The sequence below is a fragment of the Saccopteryx bilineata genome, chromosome 2 (assembly GCF_036850765.1).
Source record: "Saccopteryx bilineata isolate mSacBil1 chromosome 2, mSacBil1_pri_phased_curated, whole genome shotgun sequence".
Classification (NCBI taxonomy): domain Eukaryota; kingdom Metazoa; phylum Chordata; class Mammalia; order Chiroptera; family Emballonuridae; genus Saccopteryx; species Saccopteryx bilineata.
The window spans coordinates 148,900,111-148,916,500 of NC_089491.1; the positions used below are offsets into that span (position 1 = coordinate 148,900,111).

Sequence of the window (16,390 nt, forward strand, 5' to 3'; positions counted from 1 at the left end):
AGGAGGGTCGCAACATGGCGACGCCCAGGATGGGCAGAGCATCGCCCCCTGGTGGGCAGAGCGTCGCCCCCTGGTGGGCGTGCCGGGTGGATCCCGGTCAGGCGCATGCGGGAGTCTGTCTGACTGTCTCTCCGTTTCCAGCTTCAGAAAAATGCAAAAAAAAAAAAAAAAAAAAAAAAGATATGAAAACAACATTCATGTCCATCGATGGATAAATGGATAATGAAGATTGATATGTATACAGACACAAAATGGAATACTGTGCAGTCATAAAAAAGAATGAAATCTTGCCATTAGTGACAAACATGGATGGATCTTGATGGCATTGTGCTAAGTGAAATAAGTCAAACAGAGAAAGCCAAATACAATGTGATCTAACTTATATGTGCAATCTAAAAAACAAAACATCAATAACACACACAAAAAACCCCACCAACTTCATAGAAGACTAGTGGTTGCTAGAAGACTAGTAAAGGGTTTAGAGAGAGAGGCAAATGGGTGAAGGGATCAAAAGGTAAAAATATAAAGATATTAAATTAATGTCACAATATATAATATACACAATGAAGACGACAGTTAATAATACTATATTTGCATATTTGAAAGTTGCTGAGGGAGTAGATCATAAAAGTCATCACAGAAAAAAATGGAAAAATCATTTTTGTAACTAGGTATAGTAACAAATGTTAACTAGACTTATTGTGATAATATTGCAATGTCTACAGATATCGAAGCATTATATTGTACACCTGAAACTAATATAATGTTAAATGGAATTATACTTCAATAAAATTACATACATACATACATAAAAACATGCAAACTAAAACAAGTAAATAGAAGTTGTCAAGACAGTGGTTAGGAGAATGAGTTCTGGTGCCTGCAGCCTAATTCAAATGTTGATTCTGTCTTTTATTGTAACCTTGGACACGAGGCTTAACATTTCAGGGCTCCCTTTCCTTTTGTGTAAACTAGGGATAATAATGATACCAACCTTCAAGACTGTGATGAGTATTTAATGAGATTAACCCACGTAAGATGTTTAGAGGATTGTATGACACAGGGTAGGGATCTAATAAAGTGTGTTCATGCTCATAGTGCGGAGAAAACATTTCAGTGCACCTACAAAATTATCCAGCTAACACAAGACCTGATATCAGCAAATGTTCTGCACTTCTAGGTCAGCAAATATCTACTGGCCATCTATACGGCAAGGACTGTACTAGGCACAGGGGACACTAGGAAAAGTGAGGAAGTCCAGATTCTCAAAGAGCTTCCTATTTCCTCATTCTTATCATTTTCTTGAATAATCCTCCCCACTATAATCATCTGCAATAAATGTAGGCCTTTCTTTTTCATGTAGAATTTCCATATTTCTGCCAAATCTGTATTTTATATCACAAAATATTTTATATTATTTTCAAATTTACTTATTCATATTACTCTACATTAGTAAATCTACTTATAAATGGAGGCCTTAAAATAAGCACTTTTTTCCTTAATGTGAGTTACCAAAACTCTTGCAGTAGGTCTTGAATATTGACAAGTTGGAAAATGGAAAGATTTTGTAATGTATTTATTTCAGTTACTGGCTGATGGAAAACAAATTTTTAAAGTGAAGAACACTTGCATTTATAACCTATTAATATACAAAAAATATAAAAATCCAATAACTAAATGAAAGGAAATTTTTGAAAAATCATAAATAGGATAGTCATAGCAGGCTTAATATAAAAGCCCCTCAGCAAATGTGCCTCTAATATATCTTAAATATTATCTAACCTTGTTTTTCATAAAGGTATTTTAGTTCACTGAATGTAATACTGTACATAAAGCCATCAAGAGAAAGTAAGAAAAACTAAGCAAATCAACTTTATAGAAATAAGATGTTATTTTCTCTGAATTCCGTTCAGTATAATGAATAATTTCATTAAAGAAAAATATAACCTTTAATTTAATGATCCTTACATAGTGAATGCCAACATTCACTTCTAAAAGTTTGAGTCACTATTTTTTAAGAATATATTTTTACATTATATATAATACTAGTTTTTATAATAGAAAGTAAATTTAAGAATAATAATGAGTATCGATTTTCAATTTTATCATTTTATTTATGTCCCTAAGAAACAATAGTATCTATATAGGTGGTCACAGTCAATGAAGTTTATGTTAGCTTCAGGTGTACAACCCAGTGATTAGATATTATATAACTTACTAAGTGATCACCCTGATAAAACTAGCACCCATCTAAAACCACACGTAGTTATCACAATATTATTGACTATATTCCTTATGCTGTACTTTATATCCTTGTAACTATTCTTACCATATGATAGCTGGGGGAGGGGGCTGGGTTGGGGGGATGGAAGGATTGAGCAAAAAAGAAAAAAAAAATCATGAACATGGACAACAGTGTGGTGATTGCTGAGGGGAGGGGTACTGGGGGAAGGTGGAGGAAGGTACAGGGCAGATAAACGATTATGTAGGACACTTGACTTGGGGTGATAAACACGCAATACAGTGTACAGATGATATGCTGTGGACTCATGCACCTGAAGTGTATAGTTTAAATTTAAGTCATTTGCAAAATTAAATTGTTTACTCAAAATACAAATTTTAATTCCATTTGGTGCTATTCAGGACATTTTTACTGGCTAAATTAAATGAATTTAAGCTGAAATATTCAGTAATTCATGTATTCAATGGAGCATTCAGCATCCTCAAGAATAATCAAACATAATTTTACTACACTTAGACTTTTAAAAAACCAGAGGTGAAAATACAAAGCAAATATGACAGCACATCAATCATCTCCTTTCAGAATACTGAATAGATAAAATCATTGAAAACAAGAGGCAAAATATGAATGACAGAAAGACTCGTGGACCTCAACAACAGTGGTGACTGCCGGGGGTGGGAGAGGTGGGGAAGGATATCGGGTAAAAGGTGATGGATGAAGACTTGACTTGGGGGGGCGGGGTAAACACACAATATGGCATACAGAGATGTACTGTAGAATTGGGCACCTGAAACTTTATAATTATGTTAACCAGTGCCACCCCAATAAATTCAATTAAAATTTTAAAAAAATAAAAAGGAAGAGTGCAGCCCCTTCAATACCCTGAATTTGGACTTCTGGTCTCTGGAAATGTGAGAAAATAAATTTCTGTTATCTTAAGAAAATAAAATGAATGACTTTCATCCAGCTGTTATAAAATATATCAATATAGGGTTTCAACCACAAAAATATATGCTTCCTCTCCAAGACAAATGGAATTCAATTGTTTATAACAGCAAGGGAAATGAGATTTCTTAAGTAATTTAGATAATATAAACTCCATTGTCATAAGGACACCAAAATATTATTTTGTGTGGCCTTTTTAAAATAGTACATGCTTCACCATAACTAAAGGAAATAACAAGACAAGTTACAAATAAGCTAAATTGTACTTCCTGACACTTGATAATGAACTGTAGGTAGTAGATCATTATAATTTTTAAATGAGCCCTTTGTAAAATGATTTTAAGTGACTGACCAAGTTTTATATTGACATCAGAAGACTAAAATAAGAGTTTTAATACCAAAGAATTAACTATATTACAATAATCGCTCAATATTCATCTCAGAAAAGGTCATTGAAATGTCAGCACATATCAACATACAGCAGATTAAAAGAAATAAATAAATGAACTTTGATGGCACTTATAATTTTCCTTATGACAACTTTCTCTGAAAGACAAAAGGAAAAGCAATTGAAATACTATGGAAGATGTCACCTTTGATTCAAAACAAAATCCACTTTTCTGGTAATATAACTTCAAAGTCCTTTACAAATTAGGAAATATAAAAGAAAAATAAGAATCTCACTTGGCTAACAACACAACAAATAATGCTCCTAAAAATAAATCTAACAAAATATATGTATGGCCTTTATGGTGATAATTATACAGAAGACAAAAAAAAAGTCATGAAAGAAACTGGAGAGAAAAATCAGATTATAAAAAAACTGAATACCATAAAAATGTTAATTCAACATATATCAACCTGTAAATGTGATGTAATTTCAATACAAATCCCAATGAAATTTCTTCCATAGAACTTACCAAATTGACTCTAGAGTATATGCCAAAGAATGAAATTTCAAACATAGCAAAAATGGTGAACAGTAATAACTGAGACTTCAACCATAGATAGCAAGTCATGAAACTACAGCAATCGCAGTAGTGAGGTATTGCTACAGAAGTCACAAACAGATCAGTGGACCAGAACACAGGGCCCAGAAATAAATCTCAGCATTGATGGAAACTGGTATTATATTGGGTATTTGATATTTGGCACTGATACATTTGGTATTACATTTGGCATTACAAATCTGTGAGGAAAGAATGAGTTGTCAGATAAATGGCTTTGAGACCAACAGTTTCATGTGTTGGATATTACACTAAATAAGTGTTCCTACATCTAAGTTTAAAGTGTCAATTGCTTTTTCTGATTAGGCAGGGGGAAAAAAGCGCTAAAATAAATCATTCATTGAATATAGTGGGGCAAATTAAAATGGAAGATTAAAATACAGATGTACTATTGCCCTATTCTAGACTCTTGATAAAAAGATCAATAACAAACTAATCAACAGTATTTGCATGTGTATGTAGTATTCATTACAGAGCCAAATATTTTACTGAGTTAACCTCATCTTTACTGCATGCATTGACACAAACTTCAACATCCAAAGAAGAATTTTCAGTAGCATCAAAGACAGATGATTTTTTTTGTTACTTCCCCCAAATAGCCCAAAATCATACTAAATTTTGTTTTGCTTTGTATATTAGATCATATATTTCGCATACAGGATATTATAATTTCTTCTTTTTCTTTAATTTTCTAGATCAGAAAAATTTAATGTAAATGAAAATGTAGATGACATGAAGTTAATATCATTAATAAACTGAGCACACTTAATAAGAAAATGCAGAAAAATAGACAATAAGCTATTTACAAAAAGAGACATATGAATGACCAATAAGCATATAACGGAGTAATCAACCTCATCATCAAAGTGTCAGTTTTCACCTATTAAAATAGCAAATATTTTAAATTAGTATTGGAAAAAGTGAGTAAGGAGGTATGTCCTTTGAAAAGCTATACTTATAATATAAAAAAGCTGTTTCTGTAAGTAATTACTGGTATCAAAATAAACAGACTGATAAATGAAACAGTAAAGAGAGAGCCCAGAAATAACTTTTAACATAAATATAAGTTTCCATTTATGCTAAAGGGAGAATTTTCAGATAAGGACAGGGGGAAGAGTTAAATAAATGATGTTGAAATAGTAGTAATTAACTATTTGATGAAAATGTTTAGAGCCTCATTTCTTACACTAAAATAACTTTTTAAAAAAAATTAAGTGAGAAGCTGAGAGGCAGAGACAGATTCCCGCATGCACCCCAGACCAGGATCCACCTGGCAAGCCCCCAACCAGGGGATGCGCTGCCTATCTGAGCTGCTGCTATGCTGCTTGGCAATCGAGTTATTTTAGCTCCTTAGGACAGGCCATGGAGCCATCTTAAGAGCCCAGGTCCAACTCTGCTTGAACCATTCAAGCCATGGCTGTGGGAGGGGAAGAGAAGAGAGAGAGATTAGCAGGGAGGAGTGGAAAAAATATCTTTTCCTGTGTGCCCTGACTGGGAATCAAACCCGAGACTTACATTTGCTGGGCTGACACTGCACCTCTGAGCCAATGGGCCAGGGTCCAAAATTAAATTTGGATGACTTCAATAGTTAGATTTAAAAAAACCATAAAGATATTTTTAAAAGGAAGACTACCTAATATCAGGCTAGAAAGAACCATTTTTAATCAAACAATCTTTAAGATAGAAATTAATTGAAATAATTAAATAATAGACACAAATGATTAAGGATAGAACTCTAGAGCTAACGTTTAGATGAAAAACCTGTCACTTATTAAGTATGAGAACTTAAGTCATTTAACTTCTGTGCCTTACTTATTTCACCTCTGAAACGGGAATAATATCAGTATAATAACAACCTCATAGGATTGTTGTGAGGACTGAATGAGGTAATGGGATAATACGGTGAGAGCTAAATGACGATAAATAAAGTTTTTTTAGCCCAAGGATGGGCTAAATAATATAAAACATAAAATTAATGGACAGCAAACAAAACAGAAAAAATAAGCAAAGGTTAAAAATCATGACATATAAAAGATTATTAGCCATAAATATAAAGAACTATAAGCTATTAAGAAAATACTTATAGAAAAGTAATTTCTATAAAAAGAATGTATATGGATAGCAAAGTTATTTTTAAAAGCTTAGTCTCACTAGCAATCAAAGAAATGCAACACACTATTTCCCAACTCAAAATGGAAAAAAATGTATTTAATAAGATAATGCTCAGTTTTAACAAGGATACAGCAAAACTCACATCTGCAGACTTAGTTTGTAAAAATTTACACTGGTACAAGCTTTCTTGACTCTAATTGAACAATATGTATTTTTTAAAATACTGAAAAAAATTATTATAACCAGTTATCCAACAAATTGTATTTCCTGAAATTTGTCCTAAGGAAACAATCAGAGATTAAACACATACAACATGCTGGGTATAGTGTTTGCTGCATAAATTATAATGCTGAAAAGTGGGAAATAATCTAAATGTCCAAAAATAGGTTAATAAAATAAATTTCAGAACATCAATTTAGTAAACATCAAGAAACCAATGAACATTTTAGAAATATATTTTAATGATTTTGGAAGATAAACATAATATATTTTATCAATTTAGAATGCTGTCATAATCTCCAATTTTATGCAATCTAAATAGGTGGGACATAAAAATGAGACTCAGGGACATGGACAAGAGTGTGATGGCTTTTTTGGGGGGGGAGGATGAGAGGGAGGGGGTGTGGAGGGGAGGGGTACAAAAAAAAACCCAGATAGATGGTGACGGAAGACTGTTTGACTTTGGGTGAGGGGTATGCAATATAATCAAATGTCAAAATGATCTGGAGATGTTTTCTCTGAACCTATGTACCCTGATTTATCAATGTCACCCCATTAAAATTAAATAAATAAATAAATAAATAAATAAATAAAATAGAAATAAACAAAAGGATTAGAAAAAATAACATGTTAACAGTATTTGTTCAGGTAAAGTGATTATGATTTTGGGGTTTTTTCCCCATATTTTTCAAATAGTGAATATGGATTGCCTATAAGATTAGAAATACTATGTACTCTGCTTTAAAAAACACAGAGAAATAGGAGAGGAAACAGAAAATATGGCATCAATCTCAAAACAAGCCCCCAAATTGGGTATTAATAGTCTTCTTTGAGAAATTAGGATTCAGAAAAGAACAGGGCTTTCCCAGAGTTATCATATGAGAAACTAGTAAAGTTTGAATTAAACTCAAGTCAATGCATTTTGGCTACAAGCCTGCCTGTGCTCTGTCCAGTGCACCAGGCAAAGCTACCCACACCCAAGAATGGGTATAAAGTATGTACCCAACCAACATTCACAGGTTGATGGATTTATCTGTGCTGTAACTATACAGTCTCAGTGGAAGGCCATAAGCACACCATATTCTACATGACATAGTGCAATTGTTTTCTTCCATCAGTGACTGTGTGTTTCAATTCTGAATGCTCAGCACAATGTTTGAAGGACCTTTCAAGTTTTCTGAATGAAAAAAAGTGCACATAAAGAATCTTCTTTTTTGAAAAGGATTTTGACAATAATAAAAACATTTGTTTCCTCTTTAAAACATTACTTCCTCTTCAAGTTTTTTATAAAGATTAAAACCTCAGAGTTTTGAAAACATCAAAAAAGTTTAGGCTCTGATTCTAGCAAGCACATCATACTAGTTGCTCAGGAGAACCTGGAATTATGCTTTAGAAATTGCCTTTTCCCCTTCCCCTAACATGAAGAATGTAAAAATTCTCTTTAAAAAATATTCTCAGGAAAGAACCTCTAACAGTGTCACATTTAATTACAATTTTTTTTTTTTTGGTCAGGAGAAAAAAACAACAAAATATCTCTCCAGAAGTATTTGTAGTGCATAAGAATTGATACATTTGATAGGTTTAGGCTTTCTTTAAAAGAATTCTGGTTTTAATAACCAAAAAAAAAGTCTTCATCATATACAGCTTCTGTATGAAATATGGGATTAGATACTAAGTCATTTAGTGATGATAAGCTTATGACTTAAAGGCAATCAGAGAAAGCTATTATGCTTTAAATCATAGAAATATCAACATCTTCAGCATTGGTAAAGTGGAAATAATAAAATCACAAGAACTTATCAAAGAAAAACAAAACATCCTGAAACTCCATTTTCAAGTGAAGAAATAGTATTTAGAAAACTTTTTTAGTCATTAAAAATATTATTTAATCTCAGAAATAAAACTTTAAAAAATTGCTGACTGATCATTAGTAGCTACGGGGACCAATTATTTCTAACAAATAACTAACCTCTATTATCACATAAAAGGAAATAACACAGCAACTCAGAAATGGGAAGCATGAAAATATCCGAGCAGGAATATATCAGGTTGATTTCCTATAATTATGGTAACTTGAGCCTCGGTAACAATTGCCTACATAGCAGCCAAGGGACTGGCATTCTGTCATCTGGAGTGAAGAAAGTACGAGCTAAAGGAGGGATGAGGCAGAGGGTCTTGGAATGGTCTGATAACTGGACACGGTCAAAATAGGCTGGAGGCCTAAAAATATTTTTGGTCCTCTGCATCATTACCTCAAGAAGTAAATACCCAAAATGTGGGATGGGAGTAATATAAACTAGTTAGCCCATGATTGCTGTTGCAACAGCCCATGGATTCATCTGCAGGAACAGTGGAGCGCTGGTAAGAAGACTACCTTGCTTCTTCAGCGTAAAAGGGAGATTTGTATTCCATGAAATAACTTCTACGTATATTAAAATGTGTACTTCTTTCCATCATTTCATCTCTATACAAATTTGGTGTATATAAGAAATATGACAAATCATGCTTGCTGAGTCTTAACTTTAACTCAGTTTCTTTGATGAGCAACTTACCATGTCTTCTTGGTAATGATATAATTATGCTTACCCACATTAGAATAGATATTGCAACTTTCCTAATAATAAGGAAGGTATTGAAATATACATCAAAGCTGTAATTTCTTAGAGATAAATAATGATGTAAAAATATACTTTAGAAGAATAATATATAACTAAAGTTTTTTTTAATTAAGTGGAACTTGGGGTTTGAAATTTTAACCCATAAATTCAATTATCTTTAATGTTATTTATTTAGTGCAACCAAAAAGTAGAAAGTGTAGCAGTTGTTATGTCAGTCTGTTCATTTTACCCATAATAAACAGTCATCTTTTTAGTTCAGAACCATTAAGCTAAGCAAATACTGTCAGCAAGTTTAATTTTTATTTAGTAATATCAAGAAATAGAAATCACTTACTATATGGCAAGCACCCACAAACATGAAGACACAGTTTATTAACCTTATATATAAACACACTCTTACTCATCCAGAATGCATAATAATTAATACTAAAAAAGTAGAAAAAGAAATCTCATTTATCTCACCTCAAGTTCACTAATATAGAAGATGATGGCAAACTACAAGATAATGTTATATTTACTTGCAAAGTCATTGCCACAAGTTATTTCTATGTACGCTATTTGCAAAAAATTCAAAGTTAAAAGCATATATAATATTTGGCTATAAGGAAAATTCTTAGTAACAACCCCATAAGAACCAATTATATATCTAAAGCCCAAGCCAACTTTAAATTAAAGGAAGAATTATAAACTACAGATCATAATCCAGGTGACTGTCCCTAATCTCTACCACAGGACAACAAATGGATTTTATTTATCCTGAAGAAACTATAGTTTTGAAAATCATGGAAGAGAACAGAGTCCTTTTGGAATTTAGGGAAATTTTCTCATTCATTTTTATTTGCTTTTCAATGAACCTTTACTGTTTTCATATTTATCTTCTGTACTTCCTATATAAATGAGTAAGTGAACCAATGCCTTAGAATTATTTCTTTACTCTTTATTTTTCCCTTTCAAAACACAGTGGCCAGAAAAACCATAATAATGCTCTCTTTGATCTGCCTAAATGTCTTGATTCTTTCAGACACAAAGTGCCATATATTATTGTCTGTTGTTTTTAGGTAATACTGATGTTGGCTAAATATACACAGAAATGAGTGAAGAGCCTACAAGCTTTTTGCACTGTGCTCACATGAAGGTTGTGATCTAATTTTTAATATTACTCCATTCTTGAAAAATGCCACCTGAAACCAGCAACTCAGGTTGGGAAGCCAAACGAGGACTTTTCTCATAGAACACCAGGACACTACTAATGAAGTTGCCAGTAGTTTCATAGTTACATCTCATTGTTTGAAGCTGTGTTTCAGTGCCAAGGTTTGATTTGAGTAAGCCTTACTCCAATTCTGAGATGCCATGATGTCTGCCTTTCTTACTTTTTTTTCCTGAAATTAGCTCACTTCAGATGCCCTAGAATCCAGAGCGTGTCCGTTAGTCTCACATGTCCAAAGCAACAAAGCTGTGTGATTAGGTTTCCAGCTTTAACACAGTGGCTGAGATGTTGCGATATAGCTCATTATAGTTGTCGTTCTTCTTTGAGAACTTGATCGTAGCTGTTTTGAGGCAGTAGCTGCCAGTTAGTGAAATCCTCACACTAGAGCTAATGACCTTTTAGGATAGATTAAGCACCCTCCATCAACAGAGCAACTTAAACATTCTCCAGACCCTTTGCCCTAGCCTGGTGAAAACTTTGTGAGGTCATTCATGAATCCTGGTACACTCGTGGTGCTCTATCTCTGATCTTTCACTCACACCTTCATCCGCCAGATATTTATTTAACATCTGTGTATGATAGCATGGTAAATAAAATACAGCTTAAAAATTTAATGCACAATCATGGGCAGCAAAAACAAAACAAAATGAAATACAAAACTTAAAACCCAATCAAAAGTTGTTTGCAACGATGTAAAATTGTACACAAACACCCAACCACACTGGAAAAAGGATTAGAAAGCTGCATCCCAGAGACCAAAGGTGGTTTTATCTCCAGCTACCAGGGCTATACAGAGAGTGCTGCTGGTAAATTTTGGCTCTGTTCTCTGGAGAAATAATTCTAAGATACTGGTTCATTTACCCATTTGTATAAGAAAGAGAAGAAAAATATTTTTAAAGTACTCAGTAAATAAACATTTTTCAGTAAAAAATATTTTTTCTTTAAAAAAAAAAGTCCTGCTTTGTAGCATTTGTTGATTTCCAAGGTGTAAATAATCACACCATGGTCTCCTTCAGGCTATCACGGGAATGTCCACTGGCTCACCAAGTTGCAACTCTTATATGCCAATCAGAGCCCCTTCCAGAATGCCACTGATTTGCTGATTTATTCTGCATGCTTTTCTTACTGTGGAAATATCTTTAATGATGACAGTGGTATACCCCAGGAATAAAAAATAGGTGTCCAGAAATAGAGATGGGAATAGACTCTATACTTTGCCATGCCTTTTAAATTTTGAACCCTGAAATGTATTGCCAATTTTTTAAATTACCATTTATTTATTTATTTTTAGGTAAGAGGAGGGAAGATAGTAAGGCAGACTACCACATGCACCCCAACCAGAAGCTACTGGGATTGCCTTGGGCTGATGCTCAAATCAACCAAGCTATTTTTTAGCACCTGAGGCTGATGTGCTGAGACTAACTGACCTATCCTCAGCATCCAGGGTCCCACCCAAACAAATAGAGTACAATGGCTATGGGAGAGGAAGAGGGAGAGAAAGGGAAGAGGGAGGGGAGAAGCAGATGGTCACTTCTCCTGTGTCCCCTGACCGGGAATTGAACCCAGGATATCCATACACTGGGCCAATGCTCTATCCACCAAGCCACCGGCCAGGGCCTTAAATTACAATTTAAATATTTAAATCCTCAATAGATATTTGTTAGCATTGTGAGCAAAGCAGTAAGTGATATTTCTAATGTCTCATATATAATTAACACATATGTATGCACATGAAACATTAAATAACAATATAAAGTGTTACATGTTAGAATGCCAAAAGGAATTGCCCCTCATGGGAGGGGAAATTCACATAAGCTGGAAAGGTCAGTAAAAGCTTCATGGAGATATGAGTGGAGTCCTAAAGTATGAGCAGAGAGAAAGGAAGGGATGACACACAGATAATGAGCAGACTGGTCACTGTGCCTGGCATTTATTCTTCTACTAATGATACCACTTTCCCACCCTGCCAGCGCAGGAGCAGGCATCCCCCTCAGGCTCCATTTCTTACTGCCTCCCTCTACCTACTTAAGTTGGCTCCAAAGCAGGTTGCAATCAGCCCGAATGGAGATAAGGCTGGAGTCAGGGGCAGACATAAAGCACAGAGAAGCCGATGCACATCAACTCTGCTAAGAATATTCATGTTCTTAGTGATCTGCAGCGGGCATGCCGGTCTAACTCCGTGAGCCTGATTCACAGAGAAACAACTCAAGTTCTTGTTCTTGGGCTTTCCCCCAAGCGGGCCAAACATGGGCTCCTATGAAGCACCACAACGTCACTCCACCCACCTCCCAATAACAATGAGGCAGGAGAACGTCCTTGGGCATGCAGAGCCCTTCCATGAGCTAGGAGAAACCTGGGGGAGAGTAGAACCTACACCTCACCACTGTCAGTTTCAGGATGACAGATCAGTATTCATTTTGACAAGTATATCTCAACATTAACTCTCATTTTGCATCTTAACTCTCACTTAAGTTACAACAAAAACTGGCTAAAATATGGGTATTTATCAAAAAAGTCTAACTTGAATTCAGTATTATTCTCAAAAAACAAATTGAGAAAAGCAATTGACATGGACTAGTTCTTGAAGGGCATGGTCTTTTAGCAGGCTTTTGTGCAGCAGACACTACTGGCACGTCGAGCAGGAAAGTTTGGTTGCACAGGACTTGCATACACCCATCCAAGAGCCTCCAAGGCAGTCCTGTTTCCACAACCTTCACCCCGAGATGCACATCCCTGGCATCACTGTTGATTTGCTTTTTCCTAAGTGCATTGTAGCATGTCACCATCCCTCTGAACTTGTTCTTCTAAAGATACTACATTTTCCCACTAAAGGCCATAGGGGTAAATTTGTATCTTGTTGCCCCATAGACATCTCTATAAACCACCTTAAAGTTTTTTTGTGTGTGAAAGAAAACAGAGGAATAAATAAATGTGTTCAGGAAATGATAAGACAGACATGGGAGAGATTGAGTCCAAAGGAAGAAAGGTATCTTCAGCAAAAATAACAGTAAAAAAAGAACAACATGGCATCATAACACAAGGTCTGTCAGGATGACAGAGGTTAGGAGATAGCACAGCGGACTAGTAAAAACACCGGACTAAAGACTCAAAAGTGCATTTGGGTCCTAACTCTGTCACTAACAGCTAAGTGATGACTTCAAGCACTGAGAGAAAGCCACACAGAGTGTGATTAGAAACTCTGCTCTCTAGGTCACCCTGCCATGTTTTTTCTCCACATACATTTGTTTCTGTTTGCTCTTTAGCATTTAGAAACGATTTGCAAAGTCCAAGGTGGCCTATCTCTGATGAGAGAAACCAAGAGGCTTCTGTATGTATAAAGCACTTTACACAGATAAACTCTTTAATATTCATAACAGCCTAGAAAGTAGCTATTTGCCCTCATTGTATAGGTGAGAAAAATGAGGTGCAGAGACGTTATGTGAGTTGCCCAAAGTCCACAGACAGTAAGCAGTAGTGCAGGTATCCAAAATAATGAATGTAAAGCAACTTTCATTGGTAGAACTGTGGTTGTTCTTTCAGAAGGAATCATTTTAGTTGTTTGGTATCACTTAATAACGATTTCCGTGATGTTAAGTGTCATGAATGAATTTTGTTTTCTTCCTCCCCATTACTTCCATCTGCTCTCCTAACCGTGCTTCTACACATGCAAGAAGCTGGAAAATTCTAGATGGCATTTTTATTCCCACACGCATCCAAGAATATAGCTTTAACCACTGCAATCTAAGAACTGCATTGAAAAAGGAGTTATCTGCCAGGGATTAAAATTCTAAGACTATTAAACTCTAAACCTAAGCAATTTTCTAAAGTAATAGAATATAGCGTTTCTGACTCTAGTCACAAATTAGGAAATGCGTTTGACTTTTACATAGAGGAAGATATCTTATGAGGAATACAGTGACTGATAAATTTGTTTCTGGAATGGTGACATCTGTGTGTTCTTAGCAACATCAAAAGCACAGCTCCTTCTGCTGTTAGGCCGATGTCAATTACTTTCGTTTGTGATTCTACATAATATTGCAAAATTGTTTTCAGCTGTTTTAAGCCAGTATGAGATAAAGCATAGCTTGCTTTTATTTACAACTTTTTAATGTGCTCATTTAATCAGATAAAATAAAAATGCAGGAAACTCCAGCAGCCACACTTACCTGTGAACCAGGTGGTGAATGGAGAGAATGACTCCAGAATTCAAGTGGCTCTGTTTTAGTGTCACCAAAATAGTAAATTCATGTTTATTTCTCAGCTTTTGAAAAAACTGTTCTGCTGTAGCAGTGGATGCTTTTATACTTCTGGGAGTATCTAAAAAAGAAAAACATACACTGAATAGACTAGAACTTGGTTTTATAAAGTACCTTTTACATGCAACATCTTTCAAGAAGCATCTTCAAATAATACCATGTTCCAGACCTTCCTGGTAAATTCTTTCAACACGTTCTTATGCTACTTATAACAGGACAGTAAACCACATGAATTACTGAACTTGTGTTTCAGGGGTCTTTTTTTCCCCAAAATATCACCTTTGAAGGCAAAGAAACAACACTGTTTGAAGAAGAAATTCACCCCTGAGTTTTCTCTGACACACCTCCTATGTCCTGGATACAGCAGCCACATCAATGTCAACAATGAACAGAAAGATGTGCTTTCTAGAATAGGACCTAAAAGCCCACAATAAGGGCATTTAACTTTTCTGACACCTCATGGCAGAAAACTGGATTTAATTCTGCCATGTTCCACACTGATGTCTTTAGCCAGAAGGCTAGCTCTAAATAGATTTTTTAAAAGATCATTGCAATTAGTCACTCTCAGCCTTCTGTGCAGTAGAAGAAACATTAAAATCAAATTATCTTACCATTTTGTTGAAAGAATTACATAGAACTTAATTCCCATGAGTCTCTCCCCTGGCTTAGAGAAAGCCCAGCCAAGGGAGGTGGTCTGAGAGAGCAGAAACTTTCCCCTGCACTTCCACCTGCTAGAACCTTGCACTTTAGCCTTAGCACCCAAAGGGTATGAGGAAAATAGAGAGGAATAGAAATGGATTTAGTGGACAGGGAAAATCCATCACTCAAGCCATCTGCTAAATAAGCATAAACTCTCCTATTCATACTGTGTGCAAAGGGTTTATGGGAGTCAGAAGTAGTGTGTGTGTGTGTGTGTGTGTGTGCGCGCGCGCGCGCGCGCGTGCACGCGCACGAGCGCGCACGTGATCAAATCATTCTCCTATATTCTATGCTTTTGACTAGGTAAACTGGGCAGACTAGAAAAGCCGTTCTCATGTAGAAACTACTGGCATTTACAGAGAACAATCCCTCCCTGTGCAAAACCATCCCATGAACTGCGGAACATTTAGCATGCCTAGGTCCCAGCACAGTGAATGCCAGTGGCACCCAATCCCCAGTCACTGGGACAACTCAGGTTTCTCTCACACACTTCCAAGCATTCTTTGGGAGCAGTGCAGCGAAGCCTCATTGAGAACCACAACCTTGATGAAACAGAGATTATAGGATTTATCCAAAACTCCCCTCATCCCAGTCCTATAAATTTATAGAATAAAAATGTATCATCTGATTTTTCTCCATCACTGGGACTACATAGATGTGGAGAAGCCTGCAAGATAGCCATAAACTAGAGGAAGAGACAAATAATCCCAATACAATGAAGGAAATGCTGTCATATCCATGGGTACAAAGTATTGTTGGATCAGAGAGGGAAAAGCAACCAACATCACCTGAAGGAAAGGATCTCCTAAAATAGATGGCATTCGATCAGGAACTCACCAGTTACAGAAAAGAGGGGAAAGTATCCCAGTCATAGGCCTATCTTATGACAAAGCAGAGTGGTGTGACAAGGCATGGCACGTCTACAACAGTGACAGCAGCCACTGTGAAATGGGGCTGGATAGGAAAGCTGGACTGGACAGGCAGGACCTCCTGTGGCAACGTAACGGATACCTGCTGTTGCTTCAGTCACTTTCATCAATTTACCCTCTTGCCAAAAATGAACAGACAAACAAGCAAACAAAAAA

The 16,390-nt window shown here is 35.5% G+C and overlaps 1 protein-coding gene across 4 annotated transcripts in view; it reads right to left on the reverse strand.

Annotated features, from left to right (window-relative positions):
• Window positions 1–16,390, reverse strand: part of NELL2 (neural EGFL like 2) — a 513,811-nt gene that overhangs the window by 336,101 nt on the left and 161,320 nt on the right. For all 4 annotated transcript variants that reach the window (XM_066258163.1, XM_066258164.1, XM_066258165.1 and 1 more), the window contains one exon: window positions 14,517–14,667. In XM_066258163.1, the coding sequence (XP_066114260.1) occupies window positions 14,517–14,667 (151 nt within the window). The remainder of the gene's footprint in view (window positions 1–14,516; window positions 14,668–16,390) is intronic.